The 26,424-nt window shown below is 42.8% G+C and overlaps 4 protein-coding genes across 5 annotated transcripts; all 4 read right to left on the reverse strand.

Moving 5' to 3' along the window:
• Window positions 1-648: 648 nt before the first annotated feature.
• Window positions 649-8,327, reverse strand: LOC136443451 (soluble scavenger receptor cysteine-rich domain-containing protein SSC5D-like). Its single transcript, XM_066440696.1, has 10 exons — window positions 8,109-8,327; window positions 7,370-7,509; window positions 5,917-6,145; window positions 5,315-5,521; window positions 4,997-5,131; window positions 3,911-4,108; window positions 3,490-3,624; window positions 2,624-2,833; window positions 2,157-2,291; window positions 649-1,866 (listed from the first exon to the last, which is right to left on the reverse strand). Exons 1-10 carry the CDS (start codon window positions 8,248-8,250, stop codon window positions 1,304-1,306), a joined length of 2,094 nt encoding a protein of 697 aa, XP_066296793.1. The 5' UTR covers window positions 8,251-8,327; the 3' UTR covers window positions 649-1,303.
• Window positions 8,328-9,716: 1,389 nt separating this feature from the next.
• LOC136443469 (activating signal cointegrator 1 complex subunit 2 homolog) lies at window positions 9,717-12,122 on the reverse strand. Its single transcript, XM_066440716.1, has 2 exons — window positions 11,992-12,122; window positions 9,717-10,280 (listed from the first exon to the last, which is right to left on the reverse strand). Exons 1-2 carry the CDS (start codon window positions 12,107-12,109, stop codon window positions 9,745-9,747), a joined length of 654 nt encoding a protein of 217 aa, XP_066296813.1. The 5' UTR covers window positions 12,110-12,122; the 3' UTR covers window positions 9,717-9,744.
• A 3,060-nt stretch (window positions 12,123-15,182) lies between these two features.
• Window positions 15,183-19,297, reverse strand: LOC136443459 (scavenger receptor cysteine-rich type 1 protein M130-like). Of its 2 annotated transcripts, XM_066440704.1 has the most exons (6): window positions 18,989-19,286; window positions 18,728-18,865; window positions 17,534-17,689; window positions 16,799-16,996; window positions 16,212-16,346; window positions 15,183-15,863 (listed from the first exon to the last, which is right to left on the reverse strand). In XM_066440704.1, the coding sequence occupies exons 1-6, from the start codon at window positions 19,050-19,052 to the stop codon at window positions 15,394-15,396; spliced, it is 1,161 nt and encodes a 386-aa protein (XP_066296801.1). In that variant the 5' UTR covers window positions 19,053-19,286; the 3' UTR covers window positions 15,183-15,393. The 2 variants fall into 2 exon arrangements, with proteins under 2 accessions (XP_066296801.1, XP_066296802.1); XM_066440705.1 differs by lacking the exon at window positions 17,534-17,689 and having other exon boundaries at window positions 18,989-19,297.
• Window positions 19,298-19,405: 108 nt separating this feature from the next.
• On the reverse strand, window positions 19,406-25,258 carry LOC136443460 (uncharacterized). The gene is made up of 6 exons (XM_066440706.1): window positions 25,126-25,258; window positions 23,398-23,526; window positions 22,866-23,021; window positions 21,630-21,824; window positions 20,965-21,096; window positions 19,406-20,604 (listed from the first exon to the last, which is right to left on the reverse strand). The coding sequence occupies exons 1-6, from the start codon at window positions 25,190-25,192 to the stop codon at window positions 20,258-20,260; spliced, it is 1,026 nt and encodes a 341-aa protein (XP_066296803.1). The 5' UTR covers window positions 25,193-25,258; the 3' UTR covers window positions 19,406-20,257.
• Window positions 25,259-26,424: the final 1,166 nt, after the last annotated feature.

The raw sequence follows: 26,424 nt of genomic DNA on the forward strand, positions 1-26,424 counted from the left end.
TTTGGTTTAATACATAGGAACTGGAGATGTGTATCTTTGTTCAAAAAAAGAGTGAACAAAGCCATGTAATCACATGTCCTAGGAATTCCCATACCATATTTGGCATGGATATTAGCACACCTGCGCCAGGAATGAAAGATAATTAGATTAATTCAATTGACCAATCAGGTGGTCGCAAGGCTCACAGGCATGCAAGGCCAGGTGCAAGGCACTTGGGGTCACTGACCTTTAGGTCATATGTAGTATTGAAAGTGACAGAAGTGGCAAATATTGTCAAGAAAGCCCCAAATAGTTTTGAAGATATGTATGCCAAAAATGAGAATGTAGTCCTTTAAATATTTGTTCAAGGCACATATACAGCAAATTTCAGGTCATTCGGTTGAAATACCAGGGCCCAGGAGGCCAAGATATGCATTATTGGTCATAAAACCTCAATAAAATCACTGTCAAGGTCAATATCAAAAAAAGGAAACAAAGGCACATTGGTTTTTGCCTACATTACCTTTGTACCAAATTTCAGGTCATTTGGTATAAAAATGACAGAGATGAATCCATTTGAAGATTTGACAGGAGGAGGAGGAGGAGAAGAAACCTGAGTAAAAACAATATGTTTAGCCATACTAGGTATGGCTAAACATAACAAGTATCTTTCTCTCAAATACTTTTATTCCAGTGATTTCAGACACACGGTAATTTTACACTCTCATGCCGAAAAAAATATTTATATACATATCTAATTTTCTATACAAAACTATATAGTGTTTTTTTACAGGTGACTTTTACTATACTGCTTGCAATACAACAGTGTAGGCCTAGCCTGGATGTCACCAGGCTACTGCACGCACAATCATTAGGAGAATTACTTCAAAAGGATAAATCATTGCTGAATGACGTTGAGTTCTTGGTTACATTTTACACAGTTTCACAGAGTTATTACTGAAGCAGACAGTCTTCAAATTCAAAGCACGCTCGCTGTCACTTATGATCATTATATCAGATAAGGAAAACATTCCAATAAAACATTTGTAACCAAAAAAGAAAATTATATCTATATATATATGGATGCCCTTTATCTATACAAACGTGCATTTTGATACACTATAATCTTATAATTATACTGCTTAAAGGGAACTATCTTACTAGTCTTACTAGTCTCGACTACAGCTTGAAATCTTTCAATAGGATATAAATCTATCTTGCATATTACGTGTTAGAACAATAGGATTCACACAGAAATGTGGGCGGTTAAGATTTTCCAAAGTAACCACAGCAAGACGACGACACTTTGAAACAAAAGGCAAGACTAGAGCGGTGGTGGTTGTACTGGGGGTGGTACGCCAGAGTACGGTTGAGACGGTTGTGGTGGTATGTATGTAGGGGGGTGGGCAGGGTCATTGAGCGGGTAGAGCTGTGAGGAAAGCGGTTGCAACTGTGGTCCGTTACCTCCTGGAGGCTGCGTTGGCATACCTAAAGCATCAGTGTAAGCGGGGGGAGGGGGGTACTGCGAAGCGGGGGCAGGTGGGTACTGTGAAGCTGGGAGAGGGGGATACTGTGTAGTGGGGGCAGGGGGGTACTGTGGGGGTGGTGGGTAAGGTTGGTACACGGTGGAAATTTGCTGAGGGTTGTAACCGGGGTTGTAAGCGAGGTTGGTCTGTGCCACCACAGTAGGCTGGTGGACGATGGTGTTTGCTGTCATGGCGATGTTCTGACGACCATGCGTTGCAGGTATGACCCGGTTTGGGGCGCTGCTGCTGCTTGAACTGCTTTTGCAAGCACAGGCGATCAAGGTTGCCAGCAGACAGATGCTCAGGAGCACGCCGATGACTATGCCAGCAATGGCGCCTCCACTTAGTTCTCCTGATGTTCCTATAGGAACAAACCATGTTGTGATATTGGCTATTTCTATCTATCTATCTATCTATCTATCTATCTATCTATCTATCTATCTATCTATCTATCTCTCTCTCTATCTCTCTATCTCTCTCTCTCTCTCTATCTATCTATCCATCTATCTTTCTGGCTAGCTAGATAGCTACCTATCCAGCTAGCTAGATAGCTAGATAGCTATCTTATGATCTCTCTATCATTAATGATTTATCTATCTCATGATCTATTTATCTATCCATCCATCCAAGTAAAAAGATTATGTTTCTTACCTGAAATGTTGCACTCAATCCCTACGTCTTCACTGTGGCCGCAATTCTCAATCCCCCATCCTGGGTACGAGCAGTCGAACAAGCTGCTCTCGCTCCCAGAGCAGTCAAGGTCATCCATGTATATGTTACCAGATCCTAGAGGAAGAAATTATGTTTTTGTTAGTGAGACGACTCAGACGAGTAATCACTGACAAGCTCATTGTAGTCTGTAATCCACAAATCTTTAGGCAGAACACTATGTAGTTGTTTCTTTTCAAGGCTGAAAACGGACACAAAATTGCAATAGAGGCTAAAGATGATATAACCGTTATACAAGGCAATTTTGAAAGTTTAGAAACCTTTCAATGATGACGTACAAATGCACCTGGTATGAGACAGAGATGTTTTTCTTTGTATTTTCATTACTTTCTCATAGGCTTGTAGAAAACCCATAAAAAACAACAAACACAAAACCAAAACTTACATACCTTGCCCATAGTAGGCTCTGTCATGCACTTGGTAGACACTAGAGTACCCCAGCATCCTACAGACGACGTTTCCGTCTTGCGTGCCGAAGTCGTCGTCACAGACGGTCCCCCAGTCGTCACTGTTATCCGGCCGGACCTCCAGGCGGCCCTCACTCGCAGATGTCCCGCCCACCAGGCGGACCCTGTCCGAGTCGCCTGTTCCACCTTGACCTGTTTAGCAACGGGTTTCATTTTAGTGAATTTTCGATCGTCCAGGAACTTAGGGTTTTCATTAATATCATTCGAAATATGAAACGAACTATCAACTTACTACGTCGATGAAGGTTAGACATCCAGGTGATAAGATACGCCAAGTAGCAGTTACTCAAGCAACAGGATATGATTTGGGAAAGGGTCATCCACTATTGTCACTGACGAATAATACTGGATGATACTTGAAAAGTCTGACCGTTTCCCAAATCTTGATCATATGCAGACGCTTGAGAAAGTTGATGTCGTCGACCAATCAGAAGGCTCCATTTTCGGGCCTGCATTCTTCATACAGACCCAGACCCAAAGGCGGGTCTGTAAACTTCGCACGGACCCGCGGGTCTGTAAACTTCGCACGGACCCGCGGGTCTGTAAACTTAGGACCCGGTGTTCGAACGTTACCATCAAATGACAGGGGGTTTTGTTTTTATATTTCATGTTAAGACAAATACTACACAAATCAAATACTACACAAAGTATTACTAACTACTATATGGACAATGGCTATATGATATTCGCGACCTCGGCACTTTATTCGGTGGTTATCGGAACGACCATGCCTTATCACACGGTGAAGACCTCAGGGCGGGTCATTAACCCTATAATATTCAAAGTACCTGAACTTGTGCACACGACACCAACGTCCTCGCTGTGACCGCAGTTCTCAACCCCCCACCCTGGGTACGAGCAGGAAAACAAACTGATCTCGGTCCCAGTGCACGCAAGGTCATCCATGTAGATTGGACCGGAGCCTGTACATAAGACAATGCATTATCATATACCAGTGTAGCGTTTCTGCCAATCACCACATTTGAGACGAATTCAAACTATCCAAGAAAGCAAACGGTTCATAGGATGTATGTAATATATATTATATTAATTCTTATGGTGACGTTGTAGCTCAGCTTTTTAAAATACATTTTGTAGCTTGTCCGTCAAGCGCTGCTTTTGACGGAGGTGTTCGAATAGAACGGGGGCGTGTATCATGGTATTCGGCTAGAACAGTCCATTGCAAATAAACAAAAACAATGATTTCACCTTGGCCGAAACTTGCCGAGCCGCGGTACTCTTGAGCGCCAGCATACCCTAAAGATCTACAGATGACGTTGGCGTCTAATAGGTCAAAACTGTCGTCGCAGACAGTACCCCATGTGTAACTGTTTACTGGGCGGACCTCCACGCGGCCTTCATAAGAAGTGGAGCCGCCAACAAGCCGGATTCGATCGGTAATAACCGCTGCAAGAAGGGATAGAAGCATTGGTTTTGGACATCTGTACTTTGCAAGTTACAACGAAACAATGGCGAAATATATTGACTAAGACTCGTCCATGTTGCGACATACAATTACAAGACTATCAGCTACTGATTCACTGCCAATACATTTTAATAATGCAAACCTTGTTTGATTCAGGTCAGTACTATTGTCTGACAATGAAGGAACGTTAGTTCGTCACACGGAACATTTACATGTCAAGTTGATCGTGACATGAGTCCAATGTAATAACTCCTTGTCATAAAAATCACTGAATGCTCCGTACGTTTCACGGCATATTGCACATGAGCTATTGTTTTGAATCGCACGAGATCTTGTTGAAATTCAATATGGCGTCAAAACTGTCTTTGTGACACGTAAAATTGCACATGTATTACATGCCAATACAAAGATGAACGCGGCACACTAGACAATCAATCAATCAATCAATCAAAGTTTATTGCACAACAAATGTAACAGGTACAATGTATGGCAAGTTCGTGGGTAGTACAAATGTCAAGACATATATGTTTTTGCTTGTTAACAATGCTAATGATTTCTACAAAACTTAAGTCTAAACACTACGGTATCCAATAAGAGTAAAACATAATACATATATCGAAGTATATTACATGATACACGGGAAACATTAATTGTTTGCGTCAGAGATTAATCGATTTCTTTTTATCGATCTATTGGCCTATGTACAAGGATATTGCGTCAGAACATGACATAAGTAAATTAAACGTTTCTGAACTTGTATTCGATGGTAAGATAATGTTTGCGTTGCGGGTGATAACATTCATAAGTTCCTGTCTTTCTTCAATAAACGTGGGACATGTTAAAAGAAAGTAACATATTATTTAACCAACCTGATGTGGCACAGACGACCCCGACGTCTTCACCATGACCACAGTCATGCACTCCCCACCCTCGGTACGAGCAGTCGAATAAGCTACTCTCGGTCCCAGAGCATTCAAGGTCATCCATGTAGATTTGCCCGGAGCCTGTAAGATACGTGTGTGCAGGAAATCCACGATGAAAGAGATACATTTCATTTTATTAAGTAAATATTCTTCAAAGCCAAGTTGTGGCACTGAAACTTCAGTTGTTTGGTATTTACCTTCCTAAGCCACAAAACAGGGCGGTTTTAGAATAATTTTTCTCACAAGCAAAGAAAGAAACTATACCTTGCCCGAAAGCTGCCGAATCACGATATTCTATGGCGGTGGCATATCCCAGGGTCCTGCAGGCGACCTGGGCGTCTACGGCGTCGAAGGAGTCGTCACAGACGGTCCCCCAGACGTAACTGTTAGCAGGACGAACCTCCAAACGGCCTTCAGAGGTGGTGGAGCCGCCAACAAGCCGGATTCTATCGGACGCCGGCACTACGGTAGCTTCAGTGAGAACAAGAACGACCCTCATCAGACAAGTATTCTACCTACTGCAAAATACTTGTCTGATGACTTGACATCTTCATTAGTATAAATCTTATCAAATCTCATCATTGCTTTAAACATCGGGACCGCATCTGTAAGCAGCGACACCTTGACTGCAGTGCAAAGTGAACCAACCAGTGCCCTGAGAAAGATGACAGACGGTCCCGGAAACGCTGGTTGAATAAAGCACTTGGTTGTGTACAAAGAGTATTTCTATTCAGTGATTTACGAATCTGATGAAACTATGAACAGGTTTTTAGTTATATCTGTGAAATGTACTTGTTAGATTATGATTTTGCGTCATGCATTACTAGTGCATTCCTACAATGTGTATAAGAAAGGAGACAACATACGCGAACTGGAGCCGAGGACCGAGTACAGCACCTGGAAGGACCCGGTGACAGAGCTGTCTGTTTTTAATCTCAGGGTGACGTGGTTTCCTGTCGACGAGAACACGCCTGGCTGGTTGGCGTTGCAGACGTAGAAAGACGGGTAGAACCCAGGTGCGCTGTAGTACTCTCCGTTGTAAACATACAAATAGTCGATGCAACTCGAACTACCTTCAATGTTGACGGTTGGAAACTATAGCATGAAGGCAAAAACATATAGTTTTCTTAATGTTTAATGATGTTTACACCACAGCATTATGTAAATCTAGAATGAGTCAGTGCTGAAGTTAGGCTAACGATATTCTAACAGAAGAATACTAGAAGCACGACTTCACTGTCGTCTTAAAGTTTGCTGATCCTCCCTTTGTTGATCCGTAATCCTAGCACTGTGTAGTCAGGGTGATAACATTATATCCTGATTATCACCTCACTGGCGCACAGTATCACGAATCATTTTTTGCATGATATCGACCCCGTGGAATGTAGATATGTGTGCGAAACTATTCTTATCATATTTCTTTCGCAAGAAAAGGGGGCTTTAGGCCACACCAACTTAATTTTATGGATGACATCCGCGCGCGCATTGATTTTCGCCTGTTCTCAAAAAAAAAAAAAAAATCACCTCCGAAGAGGCTCTGAAACTTGTAGACTCATACTGCCGCAAAGGGGCAGCACTGAGCCGGCTTGTCGTAATACACTATATACACTCACATTGTCCAACACAACTGTTATGTATGTGACTAGGAGCGATTTGAAGAGGGCGCCGCCCCTCATGAGCCCAGTAATATTTTGTTGATGATATGACAATACTTATCATTGTACATGTCTGTATTAAACTGAATGATATTATCTCTGGCTGGGTTGCCTACAGAGTTTAATGTTTTGCTCTGATTGAAGGCGTGATGTTGTATACACAGCCGAACACATTTTTTTCTTTTTTGAACAGCCAAATGTTACATATGGGTCTTTAAACCAGGCATCATCCATGTTAAAAGCACTTTGATATGAGCTAATTCCAACAAATAAAGACTAGTTTGTTTGTTACACTGTGTTCTGTGGTTTAATTCGCAATGCCAGCTATGTAGTCCTCCGGTTTATCATCTTTTTTTTTTTTTTGCTAGATTTTTTTTTTTTCGCCCTCTCGCATTAGTGTTGGAGACTCCAGAGGATGTCATCCATAAAATTAAGTTGGTGTGGCCTTACTTGATTTAACTATTAATATTAACGTGAATCTAGAAGTTGTATCGTTGATATGTAGTTGTTAGATTTAGATTTTGCGTCATGCATTATTGGTAGTTCCATTCATATATATCACGAAGAACAGAGGGCCCAGGATGCTGCCTTGTGGTACGCCTGTGAGGTGTAGCCCAAAGACGATGTTACACCATTTATGGATACAAATACAAATACAAAGTACCTGTAGAGAGATGGTTGTTCCGGTGGGCGCCAACAAGACGACGTGACAGTCGACATAGTTGCTGTAGCTTCCCGTGCTCCACGAGATGTAGCCAGTGTTGGACACGTCAATGGACGATCCACAGTTGTTATACATGTAAACTGTAAAAATATTTTCAAGATATAAGGTGAAAAGACTCGAATTCAGACGGAGGTTGAGTTTGCAGCCGAATAGGTCATTTCTTTGGTTTCATAACCAGGCTGCACAACGTCAACGGTGGGCCAAAGTAGAAAACAACTTCTTCCCTGCAAACTTTACATACACCAAAAAAATGTTCATGCGCAACTCATACGCACTTGAATACTCGCACAAGTCTGACAGGGCCCTTACATTGTATGGCAGTGAATCTGTCAGCAGTCATAAAATATCCGGGCTTCTAACAATGCCCGTGCGTGCGTCATGAATGGTATACTTATCTGTGCAATGATGCGGATCAAAGTTCACTATAACAAGACTACTCGCGATATACCAAAGTTCCCATCTTAAAAATCGATCTGTACATCCCCTATGTTACACAATTCCTTTCTTTGGTAGCTTGGATTTCTCTATATATACTTCTGACCAAGCCAATGTTACTGATGGCCTTATAAAAGCTGTGAGTGCTCGTGTTTACCTTCGCGTGAGGGAAGAGAACGCGACGGCACGACAGCAATGACATAGTTATGTAGACAAATTAAACATGGCGGCTACATGTACGTACCTGTTGGGAGTTGTCCCAACACACCTGTCCCACTCAGAACTCCCAGGCAGAGACACACGGTCCAAAACTGCGCCATGGCGCGGGGTGATGCGCTCCTTATCTCATATCGGCCGTTTACGCCATTATATGTGCCGAAATTCATAACAGGTACAAGACAAATCGCGGAAATCAAAATGCTTCAGGTCACGCCCGACTGTCAACTGATTGTTCCCAAGGGACAAAACGTTAATCATCAAGGCCGTAGGTGGGGCTTTATTTCACACAAAGTGCAGTTTCGATATAATGACTTACCTTCCGATATTCAGAATAGTGTCATATTCAATTGTATCCTACTTATGAATGTGATCTTGAATGCCCGAGTTGTCTACATGGGTTAAAACGTTTGTTGCGATTTTCATATCCACTTAGTGTGTCAAACGGTTGGTCCCCCGTGGCTAGCACCAAGACAACCGTGAACAGAAACAAACGGGTTAGTCTATCCCTCTATATGTAAACCCCATAATCCCTCCTTCGTAATCTTATGACGTTTCTATAGAAATAGATAAACAGTTGACTTACCGTGTATTGTTTAGTAATTCCATTGGTAACTATTTTCACTACGTTTGCTAGATCAGATTCACATTAATGTCTCAAATGATTAAGTAAAAGTAACAATTATAGTATATCTTATGTTTTGTCTCGATATCTAAAAAATGACGCCAGCTTCTGAACCAGACCAGGTAAAATCATCGTGTTCGTTTATAAGAGAATGTATTTTTGTTTACGTCAGAAAGCAGAGATAAAGACACAGATCGCGTTCGTTCCGCAAACATAGCCTAGCAGGTCTCGTATGAATTTTTTTCCAGCATTGATTGATTTACCACATTTTACAACAGCTTCAGCAAACAAAGACATGCTTGTACGTGCTTTCACTGGTGCTGGAATTGAATGTTAGTTGTTTTACCTGGTTGCCATGGATACTGCAGGTCAACGGACTGCAGGGCATGCCCAGGGATATGTCGTCAAGCAATTCATCCTCGTGACTATAATCAAGCATTGTTTGTGAAAGCCAGCTCCTGTCACGGCTCATCAAATATTGAAGCCCCGCGGAAAGGGGATTATTTACTTTATTGGAGAGGCGTGACCTCCATCCGTAAATAGACCCCTTTCCAAATATAAAATAGTTTATATTTTTGGTGACGCCTCAGGGGCGGAGCTATTAGATTTACTTAGATTGGGCTGTAAAACTGGGCTTGGATCTTTGGCCTATGCGGTCAATAGAGAATTGAATTCAAGGTGTGCTATTCTCTCTGTAAAAAAAAACGTGGATCCAACTTTGAGAAAACCTGCCAGAGAAATAATATACTATGTGGAGTAGGATTTGAAGAACATCAAATATTGCGATAAAGAACGCGGCATGGAGTTATGACGAAGTTTGTTTAATGTGTTTTCGTGATTCATGGATTAGGGATGGGATACAATGACAATGAAAATAACAACACTTACACAGCCCATGTAAATGAAGCATATTCATTCCTTCTGTGGAAAACGTGGATCTGACTTTTAGAAAACCGGCCAAAGAAGTAGTATACAATGGGGAGTAGGATTGGTCTCTTGTAGACGAGCATTGACCGTTCTGTTGAGGCTGCTGGCTGACTTACGCCTCACTGGGTGGACTGGCGGGCAGACCAAACTGGGTAGGTGCCTGCATGACCTGGTTGTACTGGGGTGGCTGCTGGGTATCCTGACCATACTGGGTCGGTTGCCGGTAGGGCTGACCATACGGAATCGGTTGCTGGGTGTATTGGTCGTACTGGGTCGGTTGCTGGGTGAATTGGTCGTACTGGGTCGGTTGCTGGGTGTACTGGCCATACTGGGTCGGTTGCTGGGTGTATTGGTCGTACCGGGTCGGTTCTGGGCCATGTACAGGAGACTGCTGGGTGTACTGGCCATACTGGGTCGGTTGCTGGGTGTATTGACCATGCTCGGGAGGTTGCTGGGTGTACTGGCCATACTGAGTGGGATACGGAATGATCTGGTTCATCGTCGTACCCTGCTGGTCTTGGCTAACCCGGTTAGAGCGCCTGTGCGCCAACCTACAGACTGTTGCAAAGCCGATGGCCAAAGCGACCCCGAAACTGGAAAAAATGCCGATCAGGATGGCAATAGGTGCCCCAGCATCGTCCTCATCATCTGTCGGCGTGAAGAAAGAAAACGTCACGTTAGTTACCAAACGTCATGTTATATTTTGTTAGAGAATATGACATAATTGTTCTATTCACCATAACGTATCCAGCTGTGTTAACATTGTGACACATGGGTAATCAAAACTATATCGAACTGACACAAATCAACCACGTACTTCCAAGAGGACTATAAGCTCCAGGCTGTAACCTAGCCTCTACCAGGCTCCGTCCGATCGTTGGGAAAATAGTAGAAATCAGCCGCGGTACTTCGCTATACAGGGTAGGTCCGCTATACAGTAAGGTTCCATTTCGATGGACGGATGGCATATTGGACCCTCTCTCCGTAGCTAACTCCCTTGGCACACTATTCACTCTATTTGGCCAATTTCTACTATTTTTCCAGCCATCCCGCGGAGCCTGGTAGAGGCTAGCTGTAACCCTGGATATCAAAAAAATCTTACAGTTATAGAACTGAAACACGACTGTATTCTACATTGAAACCGGAAGGTATCGTAAAATTCCCCATGCTCACAAGCTTTGTCCATTCTACCCACATGAATGAAACTGAAGACGAACGTCACTTTATCATGAACTGTTCAAGATATGAGGATAAACGCTCAAAGCTATTCACCCTTATTTCCGATTGTTCAAGTGAATTTGATATGCTCCGTTCTGTTGATAGATTTGATTACATACTAAGAGGTGGCAATCCTTACTCTACTGTCCTAGGATAGACTGCAATCGTCGTGTGTCCTCTCTTGCCATTTTGTCAACTGTTCAACTTCTTTCATTTTTGGGCCAAAATTATGAATGAGTTTGAGTAAGGATAAAATGAGCATATATTGTTCGGCTATAGACCATGTCATTTTACCGGGCTCATAATACCAACGTGATGCAACGTGCAATTTGCACATGATTTTCAGGATTTATAGGTAAATAGAAATATTCTCAAGTTGCAATTTTGCATATAGTTACAGGGATCGAAATGCTATTTTTGGGTTACATGTACTTGCAAAATTGCAAGTTGCCAAAAAAGTTACTTGCATTTTGACAAATTAGATTGCAATATCATAGTCGGTATGTTGGTAGTAATCATATTACAATGGTTAAGTTTCTTCTAACCTTTCTTTTGGAAGAAAGTCTAGCATTGTAATAAGACTGAAATTCATTCATGTTGTGAAATACAAGACTTTCTGCTACTGTTTTACTGTCAATACAATTCAATACAGGAAGTCTTGTTTATTTCAAGTCAACAACGTCTGACAACGAAAGACCGTTAGTTCGACACACGGAACATTGACATGTCTAGTTGATCGTGACATGAAGTCTTTGTACAAAAAAAATGCTTCCGTACGTTTCACTGCATATCACACATGAGCTATTGTTTTGAATTTCACGAGATCCTTAAAATTCAATATGGCGTCATATAAATGTCAACACTGTCTTTGTAACGGGTAAAATTACATACGAGGTTGAGTCTTTGGAAGTTTTGCCCTTTGCTTCATAACAGGCTCATTTTTTCATCAAATGAGTTGAAATCTATGAAAATTTGACAAGGCCCAAGACGATGCCTTTACATTTGTGCCAAATTTCAACTCATTTGATAAAAAATGAGCCTGTTATAAAGCAAAAGGCAAAACTTACTGACTGACTCGTATGTAATTTTACCCGTTACAAAGCCACACAAAGATGAACGCGTCACACTGGACATTGCCAACCTGACGTGGCGCAGACGACACCGACATCTTCACTATGCCCACAGTTATGCACTCCCCACCCTGCGTACGAGCAGTCGAATAAAGTAGTCTCGGTCCCAGAGCATTCAAGGTCATCCATGTAGATTTGCCCGGAGCCTGTAAAATACGTATGTGCATGAAATGTATATTACAAAAAATACATTTCCTGTTACTAGATATTGTTTGAAGCTTAAGTTGTGGCACTGAAACCTCATGTTTGGTACTAATCTGCATAAGCCACAGAATAGGGAGCGGTTTTAGAATATTTTTTTTCTCACAAGCAAAAAAGGAATTATACCTTGCCCGAAATCTAAAGCTGCCGAATCACCATATTCTATGGCGGTGGCATATCCCAGAGTCCTGCAGGCGACTTGGGCGTCTTGCGCGTCGAAGAAGTCGTCACAGACGGTCCCCCAGACGTAACTGTCGGCTGGACGGACCTCCAGGCGGCCTTCAGAGGAGGTGGAACCGCCAACAAGCCGGATTCTATCGGACAGCGGCACTACGGTAGCTTCAGTGATAACAAGAGCGGCCCTCATCAGACAATCATTCTACCTACTGCAAACTCACCACCTCACATCTTCATTAGCATGTAAAAATGTCATCAAATCTCAATCTAGAAGAATCGGCGATTGTCTTAGGACAGATCGCGATCGCAGTCTGCCCTAGGACAAACGGCGATCGCGATCTGTCCTAGGACAATCGCCGATTGTCCTGAATTGCCATCTCTACTGTTACATATACATGTATATGATTACAAGGTAAAGATATGTGGTTTTGAGTTAATGTCATTGGTGTCGCAGAACACGAGTGTCGCTGTCAGCGTAACATCCCATGTACGTGTACCCTCCTACAGCTACAACAACGGAGAACTTACAGTCGAATTTGAAAAGTTCAAGCAAAATACAAAAGTGGCAAACTAGAACAGAAAGTGACAACAATACCCAAATGATGATGGAAAAATTGTCCAATCTACTCACCAAGCGCAACGTTTCCAATCAGGAACGTAATCAACGAGAGAAAGGCAGTTGTCAAGGTCGCCATGGCATATTTTGCCACATATCTCACTCACAAGATATTCTTACTACATATTGGATGGTAAAATGTGATATTTAGAGCGAGAAAATTATCCAGATATGAAACGAACGTGTTCCAAGTGCCACAAAGTCAAGGAAAGAGTAACTTGAACTATCCGGTGAAATAACCAAGATATTTTCATGGAATGAATTATGTAAGATGCTCGGGCCTTGAAAGAATTTCTGTTTGTTTATTTCACTGGTCCGTAGCAACAATCCGTTCTAGAACGCACCGATCTCGTTCTCAGCTCACTTTGCAAAGCTTGTTCCCAGGGCATGCAGTTTGCTACCTCTAGTTCGAAGCAAACAATCGATTATTGGAGGTTCTAGAACACGCCGATCTCGTTCTTAGCTCACTTTGCGAGAGCAGTTTGCTATCTCGAGTTTTAGTTCTAGTGATGTGTACCTAAACCCGTATTCAGGCTCAGGTCTGAATTTAGGTCCAGAGGTTCAGGTTCAGGTCGACCTGAACCCATGGCATATGTGTGCTCAAAAATCTGTTTTTCCTGTTAACGTTGGGTAACATAAATTCGGGATTTTTCCGATAATGGTTGACTGAAATCAATCTAGCAGAACAATAAACCATCCTTTTTTTCTATTATTCTGTCAGTATCATGTACTATCTTTGCACTAATCATATATATGGTAGATTGTGTCTCTAGTCGTGCTGACACCATAATATTTCAACTTGAAACTACCGTCCGCCGCACGCACAATGACAGTGTTGTCGGACAGGGGGGGCACATTAATTCGGGAGAGAAGATTCGTCTTGAATATCTTACCGCTAATCACATTTTATACAGCAGCTATTCGTTCCATCCTTGGCTTGAGGAGAGTGCTATGGATATAGACGTGTCCAAGTAAAAAAAATACACGAAAAAACGGCCGCACCGCACACATCAGTCCTTTGCTACTTGAACATCCCGTTTGTTGAGTGGGTTGAACGTCACTCAAAGTCGATCCCCACTGCACCGTCATGGCAACGTGTACATTATTCATGGCAAGTTAGCTGGATGCCGTAGCAATGGTTATACTACTATGTCCATGTGTTCCTTGTTGTGTTAGGAGCAAACTTTGAGGAAAATATCGTCTTCAGTCCACTATCACACGCAACATTTAGACAAAAAAGTGTTCCTCACAAACCTTTTGTCGTCTGCTTGACGACATGATTCTGGGTAACAATATGGCGGCGGGAAAATACACGTGCCGTAGGTTGTAGCAACAAAGAGGAGTTTTGATGATTGATCACACTTAGAATCCAGTTGCAGGTTAGCAAAAGAGATTGTAATAAGTTGTTTTGTAAATAATTGTGTTTAGCAGGCAGGAGATGTGACATTTGTCTTATAAACCAGCGAACAACCGTGCAGTGTGAGTCTCCCACGAAGCCCCCAGACTCTGTCAATAAGGGACGGAGAGTTTTGACGTAGCCAACTTCTAATGCATGGTTATCGAAGCTTTTCAGGCAGTGTTCTGAATGTGTTAGTCTGTCAAGTTTGCATTTCTAGTGGTATTACTGATGTTGCATCTAGCACATATCCCTAAATACCCCGTTTTCGAAAAATCCCGAATTTAAGTACCCCACGAATTTATGTTACCCAACGTTACATGTAAAAGTGCATATTGGCATAAATTTTACATGCAATTTGAAAACTATATATGCGAAATTATATACAGTCAGTAGTAAACACAAAAGTTCAGTTACAAACACAAAAACAGCAATGTTTTCATACTTTCCCAGTGCAAATTTCACGATCTATGAAAGGAATTCTTAAGATGGTTTAAAACAAAAAGGAGAGTACAAGCGAGAGATATTTTGTCAAGTCCGGACTTGTTTCCAGACCTTTAGGTTTTTTCGACTTGATTCTAAACATTAGGTCCAGTCCAGATTAGGTCCAGGGTCTCGGTACGCAGCACTAGGCATGACCGCCATCCGTAAACAGATCTAGCTTTGTTTATCTTTTTGGTAACGCCTTAGGGGCGGAGCTGTTCGTATTGTACTTAGACTGGGCTGCAAAAGTGAGATTAGATGTTTGGCCTATATGCAGTCAATAGAGAATTGAATTCAAGCTGTGCATCAGAAGAACAAGTACACGGCAATGAGTTGTGGTGAAGTTTGTTTAATGTATTTTCGTAATAGAGGCATTGGAGATGGGGTACGATGACAATGACAGCACTTACACAGCCCATAGTAATAAACTATGTTTATTCTTTATGTGTAAAACGTGAATCCAAATTTGAGAAAACCGGTCAGAGAAGTAGTATACTATGTGGAGTAGGTTTGATCTGTTGTAGGCAAGCGTCGACCGTTCTATTGCTTGGACTTTGTCTCACTGGGCGGACTGGCGGACAGACCAAACTGGGTAGGTGCCTGGGCGTACATGTACTGGTTGTACTGGGTCGGTTGCTGGGGGTACTGACCATACTGGGTCGGTTGCTGCGTATGCTGACCATACGGAATCGGTTGCTGGGTGTATTGGTCGTACTGGGTCGGTTGCTGGGTGTACTGGCCATACTGGGTCGGTTGCTGGGTGTATTGGTCGCATTGGGTCGGTTCCGGTGCGTATTGACCATGTGCAAGAGGTTGCTGGATGTACTGGCCATACTGAGTTTGGTACGGAACGATCTGATTCATCGCCATACCCTGCTGGCCTTGGTTACCCCGGTTAGAGCCTCTGTGCACCAACCCACAGACGATAGCAATGGTGATGCCCACAGCGACCACAGCACCGGAAATAGCACCGATCAGGATGGCAAAGGGTGACCCAGCATCGTCCTTAGCTGTGTAAACGTGAAGAAAGAAAACGTCACAAAGACACGTTAATGTTAGCTACGGAACTTTAAGTTATATTTTGTTTGCAAATTCGACTGAATTTTTCTATTCTCTATGCCATATCCAGTTCCCTGTCTTACTGGTGATCAAAACTATATCGAATTGACACAAATCGTCCACGTATTTCCGAGAGGACTATAAGTTCCAGGCTGTAACCCTGGATATCAAGAAAATCTTACTGTTACAGAACTGAAATACGACAGTATTCTAATACACACATGTATATGATTATAAAATAAAGACATGTGGTCTTGAGTTAATGTCATTGGTGTTTCAAGTAAGATCGTCTGTCTCACCTAGACCTTCACATATGACGCCGACGTCACTGCTATGAACGCAGCTGTGATTTCCCGGGCCGTCGTGAGGGCACGAGAACAGGCTGTTCTCAGTCCCAGAGCACTCTAAGTTGGCCATTTTTATGTCGCCTGTGCCTGTGGGGCCATAGATAATAAGCGGCATCTGTTTTAAGCAGCAATACAATTCAATCCGTGGTAATTCAGATTTCCGGAAAGCTATCATCAAGTAACTTAAAAACTAAATGGTTCTAAATGGTAATGAGTGCAGGTTTTGAATACAATCAAACCTGTACAAGTGACGTGACCACCTCTTACGTTCAATTCGGACCACTGGCAATTGTGACAAATTTTTGGTGGTCCATTTGGGAATAGAATATTTTCCCCATTGACACAACCATTAGGAACCCTGTCTATAATGACCACCTGGCCACAAAGTCCAGATTTATCGGTCCTCTGAGTGGTCTTCTTGGGTAGGTTTGACTGTATATGTACTACACTTACAAACATGGCGATTTTTTTCCTTATGCTTGATATAGTCCAAATGATCCATGGGATATTTCCATGCTTTGGGATACTACCTTATTTACCTTGTCCGAAGTACGTAGCATCGCGGGTGAAGTTAACGGGTGCTCCGAGTTCGAGCATGCGGCAGGCGACCACAGTGTCGTTCATGTCGAAGCCCTGACTACAGACGGTGCCCCAGTCCGCAGTGTTCACAACACGCACCTCCAAACGGCCTTCAGAAGACTTCAACCCACCAACCAGCCTCACCTCGTCCGAGAGGGCTGTGTAGATTGTAAGAAACCTCAGAAACTACACTTTCTATGTAAATTTTCTATGGTAGACATCAATAGATAGTACTAGTAAGAAATCTCCAAGCAAATCTACACGGTGCACCGAAAATCGTATATACTAGCCAGAGAAGCTCCAGTCAGACGGGCTAGTATATACGATTTTCGGATGATAACGTCACATATCAAAAATATTTTTGTAGTATAAGTGAATATCCGTTTAAATGTACAAGGTATTGAGAGTATTTTCTATGATTTTGGTGGGACTATTCATGTGGTATTACTGTTCATGTCAGAAATGTCAAATACAAACTTAGTGTATTCGTTCATTCAATGGCATAGAAATAATGCAATGAAGATATTTCCACATGTATATTCAGTGTGATTGGAGCATAATGTCATGTCAAGACTTGTAAGAAGGTCAATGTTGTCGGAAAAAATTGTTTTTGCAAAGCAGCATTTGTTACTCTGAATTGCATCTTGGACGACAGTGACAATACATAGACACGGTACTGAAGTAACTGAAAGTACCGAGAACTGCGAAAACGGAGATCCTCCAGACGCCGCCACAGTTCTCAGAGGGCTTCCCGGGGCATGCCATGTTACATGCGTCATCAGAAACTGCCGGTGCCAGACTGGCGAAGTTCCCGGATGTCCCACAGAAACACTGCCACGAGAACTCAGTCCCTGGAGGGTTAGGAGTAGCAAGGGGGCATGCATTACCAATAAGTTCCTTGGTTCTAGTATGGAATTGTATTCAGATAACCAGCAGATGAAAAGGAGGCCAAAATCTCACCTCCATGACTAACTGTCCACCAAAACTCACCTTGACAGGACAGCCCACATCCTGATGTGTCCAAAACCCCATTTCTACCAATTTCCACAGCACTTTAAACTTTGAATGGCCACCAACAGACGAAAACATGACCTTTGACCTCCAGTTTCCAAGAATCAGCCTGATCACACCCCTTGGAACTACTTCCCCCGGCAGTCTCCCGACACTTCAAAAACACAGGTTTGGGGCCAAAATCAATGAGAAGAAAGCCTGACCTATCACATACACCTCGAAACTGACAGAAAGGCACCAACTTTTTCAAAGCAAAGAAGTTTTAATGCTATATACCCAGTACTATTTTCCAACACACTCAACGGGCACCTAACGGGCACCCTACACGCATGCGCTATTAGAAATCCCTGCCCAAGGTGGCCTTGTGGTTAAATAGGTTGAAAATGAGTACCTAGCTTCAGTTAGGGTGGGACGTAAAGCCGGCGGTCCCATGTTTAAAGAGAGAGCCACATCTCGAGCATGTTAACGAACTCACCACACTTAGGCTGCGTTTATACACGCATTTCCAAGTACCCTCGGAGTACAACTGGGGTATGCTCGGAGTGTGGAAATGCGTGTCTAAACCCAGCCTTAGAGGTGGACAAGGGTGGGGGTCCATCCCGGCGTGAGTGAATATCAGATTAAAACTCATGATCACACGTGAGTCTAGGTTTACGCAGCTTGTGCTTACTGTATAAAACTGGTGTGTTGCGTTTAAATGCTGTTTACCGGATATGCGAAACAAACAAACAAAGCGTTTTTGAAGTCACACTATTTTCCAAACAGCTGAGCTCATCAAGGGATACATCAAGGATGAAACAAGGTGCAAAAGACAAGGTGTCAAACCATATTCTCAATGCGAGTACAACTTCAATGTACACAAAAACAGGGTAATTTACCTGCATATTCGTATCCCCTCACCCTACAGTGGTTCACACACCCGGAGGTCGTTTGAAGAATGTCCCAATTTTCCCAATACGGCAGAACACGAGTGTCGCTGTCAGCGTAACATCCCATGTACGTGTACCCTCCTGCAGCTACAATACCGGACAATTACAGTCGAATTTGAAAAGTTCAGGCAAAATACAAAAGTTGCAAAGTAGAATAGAAAGTGACTACAATACCCAAATGATGATGGAAAAATTGTCCAATCTACTCACCAAGCGCAACGTTTCCACTCAGGAACGTAATCAACAAGAGAAAGGCAGTTGTCAAGGTCGCCATGGCCTATTTTGCCACATATCTCGCTCACAAGATATTGTTACTACATATTGGATGGGAAAATGTGATATTTAGAGCGAGAAAACTATCCAAGTATGAAACGAACGTGTTCCAAGTGCCACAAATTCAAGGAAAGAGTAACATGAAACTATCCGGTGATATAACCAAGATATGTTCATGGAATGAATGATGTAGAATGCTCGGTCTTTGAAAGAATTTCTATGTTTGTTTATTTCACTGGTCCGTAGCAACAATCGGTTCTAGAACACACCGATCTCGTTCTCAGCACACATAACTTGCAAAGCTTGTTCCCAGGGCAGTTTGCTACCTCTAGTTCGAAGCAAACAAAGTCCACATTCTTTACAACATATCAAACGTCTTTTATTAGATGGCAATATCAACGGCCAACCATATAGATACGCAGTGTAGAAAAGTTAAAGTATTACCACACAAATAAGTCAAAATCGATGTACGACAACCTGTTTTGTTAGTATTTACAATATGGTCACGTGCACACAAAATAATTATTGACAAAGTCACATGCCCTTAACATAGACTGTATGGAGGCATGAGGTCATGACTCTCACAAATAAGTCGAAAAAGTTGAAAATCCAAACTCAACTTGTATTACATGTACATCAACATAATATATCATATATACCCTCCTTATCCAATCTTAAAACATATAGAAGTGACAATGTGGAGAATTTGAGTTGAGAAAGCACCCGGCTCACATGCAATCTATTTAGACACATACAAACATAAGGCGCAATGCCATTATAAACATGATATCTGAGTAGATACTTTTTTAGACTTTTAAAACTGTACAATGTAAGTTGTCAACTCTTTGAATATACAATAAGTAGCACTGTAACTTTCACATTCCGCAACTTTCATGTTCACTTATCAGCAACACTTCACTGCAGAAACAGCATGCTATACAGTACATTGATTTACGTGGCTTCGGCTTAGGGCAACAACCCTAGTATGTTCCTACTCCCCTTAGCCATTCTCCTTATAGCAGAGCCGAACCCATGTATACATTGTACATCCTTCGTGAATTCGAGTCGGGAATATGATAGGGAGTTTCTACGACGCGGATTCAGCTATGCTATAGAAGAATACCCTTACCCTAACCCTAGCATAGGTGTGTCGGAATATATGTCTATACGTCGTAGGAACATACAAGGCTATCCCCAAGGTATAGTCTACTGGGGGTAGGGCTGACCAATGGCTGGCTTCGCCGCCTGGTCGTAGGTGGGAGGGGGCGGGAACTGTGCAGCGGGCTGGGCGGGTTGTCCGTAAGCCACGGTCTGCACAGGCTGCATGGGGAACGCCACACCCTGCTGCATGTAGGTAGTGTTGCCGGCCTGAGGGTACATCATGGCGTTGGAGGTGTGGACCATCACAGGGGCGCCCCCTACCGGCGCAGGCGCAGTGACCACATGTCCAGGAGTCTTGTTCTTCTGACAACAGACACAGGCGATGGTCACCGCGATGATGATGGCGGCCAACACGCCGATGACAATCCCAATGATGGCTCCAACACTCAGGACTGTCAAAGACACAATAACAACATCTGAGACTGTGTTGACATCTAATGTGTTTTGGAAAAGAGCTATGGCACATCAATGTTGCTTAAAATGAAGTATGAAAGGCTGTTAAAATCTAAGTTTGGTAAGTGGGGAGGCTCTATCTGCGAAACCGGGCTGAGGCTTCCACTTTTGTGGGCGTGGCCTCTCACAATCTATCAGTCAATCAGAGAATCGGCCGTACCCAAAGACAATATTTAGGCGAGTCTGATTGGCTGACAGCTGGTCTAGAAGACCAGTTTAGCAAATTAAAGCCTCCTCGCGGTATGTTGTATAGACTGCAGGTGAAGCTCTGCGCAGGAGAGTGAGTCAACGCATCTTACCTCCTTCGCAGACGAGACCGACGTCGTCGCCATGACTACAGCTGTGAGTACCCTGGGTTTCGTAGCTGCAGTCAAACAGGCTGCTCTCGTGCCCACCACACCCCAGGTTGGCCATCTTGATATCTCCTATACCTGTAGTGTAACATTCATCAAAATCCTGCATGAGGAAATATTACATCAAGGAGCCTATCCATCTTTTGGGACATCTTATCTAGGAATACAAATGACAGATGGAGATCATCGAAAAACCTACATTGTATTTGTATGACCTATGACTGGGCGGCTGCCATTCGGCGCCACCAGGTTACCTCAATACGACCTTCCCCAACCGAAGTCAGGTACCCATTTACACCTGGGTGGAGTGTGGAAAGTCGTGTAAAGTGCACAAGATCGGTGACATGACAGGATTCGAACTCGGAACCTCTTGGTTCTGAGCCGAACGCTCTGCCGTTGCGCCACACATGATGTTAAAGTATGCTTTGCAAATACAACAAAACACACAAAACGTACAACATACACGCATGAGAGGCAAAGTCTCTCAAGCGCCTTGTTCAGCGGAGGGCTTAGTAGGAAGGTCCGGTGCTCCACGAGAAACGTTACGATCGTTTAGAAGCGTTACGATATTGCATATAACGTTATACATCTGCTTGGACATCAGCAGTTACCTTGTCCGAAGTAGCTGGTGTCACGGATGTACTCAGGATCGCCCAGGCCCAGCATGTTGCAGGCCACTCTGGCGTCGTCCATGTCAAACCCGTCGCTACAGACGGTTCCCCAGTCTTTGGTGTTGTATGTACGAACCTCCACACGCCCTTCCTCGTCTCTGTCTCCGCCGACCAACCGGATCTCGTTTTTCAGCGCTGCATGCGTTGCAAGAAGGGGGAGGTAGTAAGATTTATGTTCAAAGGAATTCTAACAAGATGTCAGATCTACGCATACATTGTCTCTTGGCATTCGACTTTTATGTCTTCTTCTCCCTGAATCATCATCAGAGCTAGGTGTAGGTTAACGAATAAACGATCTAGAGGCTACTTTATTCACTTAAAATCTCGCTTTGAAAATCTTGTCACTGCAATTTGACATGGCAGCTGCTACAGGGATATCTTCCATTGAAAAATGGCTAAGAAGTGTTATAATTTCGGAAACATACAATCACTTACACCTTAGGGCGTATATTCACACTTGTGGGTATACTCAAGTCCGTATGAGTTGCGTATTGACATTTTTTTACAAAAAAAAGTAAATACTCAAACGGACTTGAATATACGCACAAGTGCGAACGGGCCCTTAGGCAGACACCTACCCACGAAAACTGTTAACGTTTCATGTTGTCCTGAAAATCAAACCAACAAGATAACCAGCAAAAAATAAGCACAGGCAAAAACACAACCTCCATGGTGGAAGTGCTAACGTCTAAAACCCCTGTCACACTTGTGCGTATATACAAGTCCGCATGAGTTGCGTAGTGACATGTTTTGGTTTAGGTTAAGTTTGCAGCCGAAGAAGTCATTTTTTGGTTCGATAACTAGGCTGCACAACGGTGGGTCAACGTAGAAAACAACTTCTTCCCTGCAAACTTTATAGAAACCAAAAAAAATGTTCATGCGCAACTCATACGCACTTGAATATACGCATAAGTGTGACAGGGCCGTAACGTTCTAAAGCCCCCTGTGCGAATGTACAACTCCGCATGAGTTGCGTTTTGACATTTTTTGTTGGTTAAGGTTAAGTTTGCAGCCGAAGAAATACTTTTTTGGGAATTTGATAACTAGACTGCTCAACGGTGGGTCAACGTATAGCAACATCCACCACGCAAAATTTACCTTAACCAACAAAATGTTACTGCGCAACTCATACGCACTTGAATATACGCACAAGTGTGACAGGGCCGTAATACGCACCTACTACTGCGTACACGGACATCCTCCATGCCCCTCCACACTTCTCCCCACTGTTGCCAGTACAATCTGTACTACAATCCGAGTCGGCCACGACAGCAGGCAGGTTGTTGTACTCGGCTTCAGTCCCACAGAAACACTGGAATGTGAATTCGGTCGCTGGTGGAAAAACAAAACGATTCATTGAAGTTAAAGTATGACTCGAAGTCAATCTCCAATAGCAAATGAACTAAACATTCTTTTTTTTCGGGGGTGGGGGTGTCCAAAACATACACTAAACGTTTTCCTTTATTTTTTTAATGTGTGTTTATTTGTTTGTTTGTTTTTTGTCATAACCAGGAAACCGCATTTAGTCGTAACACACCTAGGTTTGTTCGGTACACACATTTTTGTACAGATCTAACCACAAGACCACCTTACCATTCAAAATGAGATACACAAACCCCAAACATCTGCCTTGTCCTTGATGTATTACGTGTATGTGTTTGTGTCGTATACTTTGTCTACGTGTGCGTTTCACAACGGCTAACGTTACCTGCATAGGGGTATCCGGTGTCCCTACAGTGGGACACACACCGATCGTTGGTCAGTTGTCCGTCCCACTTTTCGTTCTGGAAGTTTCGGTCTGCCTGGTCGACATAACAACCTTCGTACCCTGCAGGCTCTGGGGTAGGAAAGAATCGTCAGAAAAGCAATATATGAGAGGATGTACAATCTCACCCTCAACAGGAAAGGGGGTCTACGCGTTGAACTTTCAGGCACTTGGGATAATGCACTACCCAGCACCCCCGGACGAACAACATTTAGTTACTGTACAAAACAACAGTAGCTAATTGAAACATTAGCTTACAACCTTGTCTTGAATTAATCTCCTTGTGAAGACTACGTCAAGACGTCCTAAATTGGCTTAACCGCATTAACATATCTATTCAGGGTTTTTGGTATAAAACCTGGTTTTCCAGTCCTATCCTTAGTCACTGACGAAAGACAGCGGATGCTGTCTGAAACGTCTGACTGTTTCAAAATATCATTCAGTTGCTTGAGTAAGTATTTTTGGCTTGTCATGTACCGTACGATGTGGGTGAGTATTAACAAACAAAAGGGACGTTTTACACGTTCGGGCTAATGTAAACGAATTCTTTGATAGACGATGTTGACGTTGGTTGAATACATGTATATTTATTTAAATTCAATACATGAAAATTTTCATTGACCCAAAAACGTACATCAATTTTTACCGGGTCTACAACCAGACATACAGCAAACAAGTGGATACAAATTAACCAAGATGCGTACAAGTAACGTTACATGAATAAATCGATATGTTGAGGTTAACGTTTCGTTTGAACTAATGATTCTAAGGTATTTGAAGACCGATAGATAAGTACACGGCAAAAAATGATGGAGTGTATCAAATTCTTCTGAGCAAGTGGAAAAAACATGTGTGGACAGTTGTGAGCGTTACGTTTACAATTCATATATATTATGAACAATCCATGGTGAAGGAGTGACCATCTTCAATCTCATCTGGACAGAATTTGGACATAATTTGAACAGAATATCCAACTCTGATTGAAGAAGATTGCCACTTTATCATGGATCGTTCAGGGGTAGCAGAATGGACAGAACCTGTGTTCGTGGGTATACATTACAGTTTAAACGGAATGATCATTACAAAGAGGGTGGATCTGAGGATGAAAATATCATAGAAACACAAATACTCGGAAAATGAGCTCCTCAAGTCACCAAACTATTTATTTCCCCAGTTTCCTTTTTAGGAAAGACCACATAGAGCAAGTTTCACTGTGTCCTGATTTTTTTTTACAGCGCTTGAGCCAGATAAGGTTAAAATAGACGATGGTTAGCATAATTTCATACGACGTATCAGACAATGGCACGTCCAAAGATGACGTAAAAGATACAGGGATCCGTACATTGAGACTTACATTACTTGTATACATTTCCCTCGGCCATGCATAAGGTAGGAAATATGCTACAGATCCCCGGTGCCACCATGTACACCGCTATTGTATTTATGCACAAACGTATACATGGCACAGTAAGAAGCATAAACAAGTCATATTCGAACATGTAGCACGCTACCTATAAGACTTTCTGTCGTGTAGGTACCAAACACAGGTTCAAAAATCACTCAAGAATGATTTAGAGGACGAAATACTTTCACTTGCCCTAGTTAAAACACAAACAACCGAGACAAAGTATGTTGACATAATTCGTCCGAACAAAGATGGCGGCTACTCACCTTGCGCACCTGTCCCCCGGAAAACTGTCAGCAAAAGAGTCGCCGCCCACACGCCAAACATGGTCATGTCTTGTGGCACGATGATACTAAAATCCGATGCTTACCGAACCTCACGTTAGTAAGTAAGAAAGAAGAAGTAAAAGCTAGAACTGCTTGTTTGCAAGGAGGATCTATGGTAAGTTCGAGACCTCAAGTCACCTGACGACTGGTCTTCTCAAATGTCCTGTGTTCATTGGGGTCTGACCGTTCACAACTTGAAACGATAACCGTGTTTCTTTACAAATTTACTAATACACAAGTATTCAGCACTGGGAAACTCACAACATATCTCTTGTATGTACATTTTGTAATTGTACCATTACAGGTTACATAGATTTGATCGAAACACCGTCGCTGGTAAAGCATCGCATCCCATTTGAGTAAGAAATGGTCGACCCCTCAGTTACGGGGATGAAAGAAGCCATCCCGCGGTGGTACAACCTATCGGACGATCGAGGAACCGGATCATATATCAAGGTCATTTCAGGTAACGAAGGGCGTAGACTCGTGCGCACGCGAGAACTTCATTAACGTCCTTTTTTCGTCACGAATGTCTGACTGTAATCTTTAAAGACATCTAACGTATATATGATAGTCAGACAGAGCTAACAGATGAAAAATGTGAAAGTTGCGACTACAAGGATTCTCTAAGAAGACAATGTGGTCATATGGCGTTCATTGTTCACCTGGATGGTTCCTATAATGAGGACGGTACCACTGGGGTGAGGGGGGTTGGGGTGTAGCCTTCTTCGCAGACTTCTTAGAGCGTCGGCGTTTACCTTTTTTGGGGAGCGCTGATTCGCGATTTTTAACATGGGCTAATATTCTCTAATGCTGACAGTGGGAATTTCGCCAACCCCCTCTCGCCCATGTTGAAAATTGTAAATAAGCCCCCCCCCCCCCCAAAAAAACGCCAGCGCTCCTAGAAGTCTGCGAAGGCAAGTGGTGGTGGTACAACTCGGAGACCACTGGGCAATGTTTTCCTTTTGCCGAGCTCTAAGTGAGTTTCTCTGGGCTTTCAGTAGAGATTATTGAAGCCCATCTCCACCATGGCAATTTGTTCTCATAAAATGAAATGCCGAAAGCACAATGCCTACAAAAATGACAAACCAACACAGGTGAAAATATAACCCCCCTTTTATTTGATCCACTGACGAAATATCCAAGATTATCAGAATGATATTCAAACACACATAAACACGTACAATATTGCCGAATGCCATTGCAAACGAATAATATGGCCATTGTTACATATAAGAA

The sequence above is a fragment of the Branchiostoma lanceolatum genome, chromosome 10 (genome assembly GCF_035083965.1).
Source record: "Branchiostoma lanceolatum isolate klBraLanc5 chromosome 10, klBraLanc5.hap2, whole genome shotgun sequence".
Taxonomy (NCBI): domain Eukaryota; kingdom Metazoa; phylum Chordata; class Leptocardii; order Amphioxiformes; family Branchiostomatidae; genus Branchiostoma; species Branchiostoma lanceolatum.

What these genes read in the sequence shown, in the direction of transcription:
- LOC136443469 (XM_066440716.1), bottom strand. Translation starts at nt 12,109, where the DNA reads ATGGATGACCTTGAATGCTCTGGGACCGAGACTACTTTATTCGACTGC. An exon ending in TGTCGTCTGCGCCACGTCAG is followed by an intron (nt 10,281 to 11,991) that starts GTTGGCAATGTC and finishes TCACGCCGACAG; the next exon opens with ATGATGAGGACGATGCTGGG.
- LOC136443459 (XM_066440704.1), bottom strand. Translation starts at nt 19,052, where the DNA reads ATGGCGACCTTGACAACTGCCTTTCTCTTGTTGATTACGTTCCTGAGT. An exon ending in GAGTGGAAACGTTGCGCTTG is followed by an intron (nt 18,866 to 18,988) that starts GTGAGTAGATTG and finishes CCGGTATTGTAG; the next exon opens with CTGCAGGAGGGTACACGTAC. An exon ending in GAGGGGATACGAATATGCAG is followed by an intron (nt 17,690 to 18,727) that starts GTAAATTACCCT and finishes CTAACCCTCCAG; the next exon opens with GGACTGAGTTCTCGTGGCAG.
- LOC136443460 (XM_066440706.1), bottom strand. Translation starts at nt 25,192, where the DNA reads ATGACCATGTTTGGCGTGTGGGCGGCGACTCTTTTGCTGACAGTTTTC. An exon ending in CACCGGATACCCCTATGCAG is followed by an intron (nt 23,022 to 23,397) that starts GTAACGTTAGCC and finishes TTTTTCCACCAG; the next exon opens with CGACCGAATTCACATTCCAG. An exon ending in CGGTCTCGTCTGCGAAGGAG is followed by an intron (nt 20,605 to 20,964) that starts GTAAGATGCGTT and finishes TGTCTTTGACAG; the next exon opens with TCCTGAGTGTTGGAGCCATC.
- LOC136443451 (XM_066440696.1), bottom strand. Translation starts at nt 8,250, where the DNA reads ATGAATTTCGGCACATATAATGGCGTAAACGGCCGATATGAGATAAGG. An exon ending in GTTGGGACAACTCCCAACAG is followed by an intron (nt 7,510 to 8,108) that starts GTACGTACATGT and finishes ATATTTTTACAG; the next exon opens with TTTACATGTATAACAACTGT. An exon ending in TTCGGCAGCTTTCGGGCAAG is followed by an intron (nt 5,132 to 5,314) that starts GTATAGTTTCTT and finishes CGTATCTTACAG; the next exon opens with GCTCCGGGCAAATCTACATG.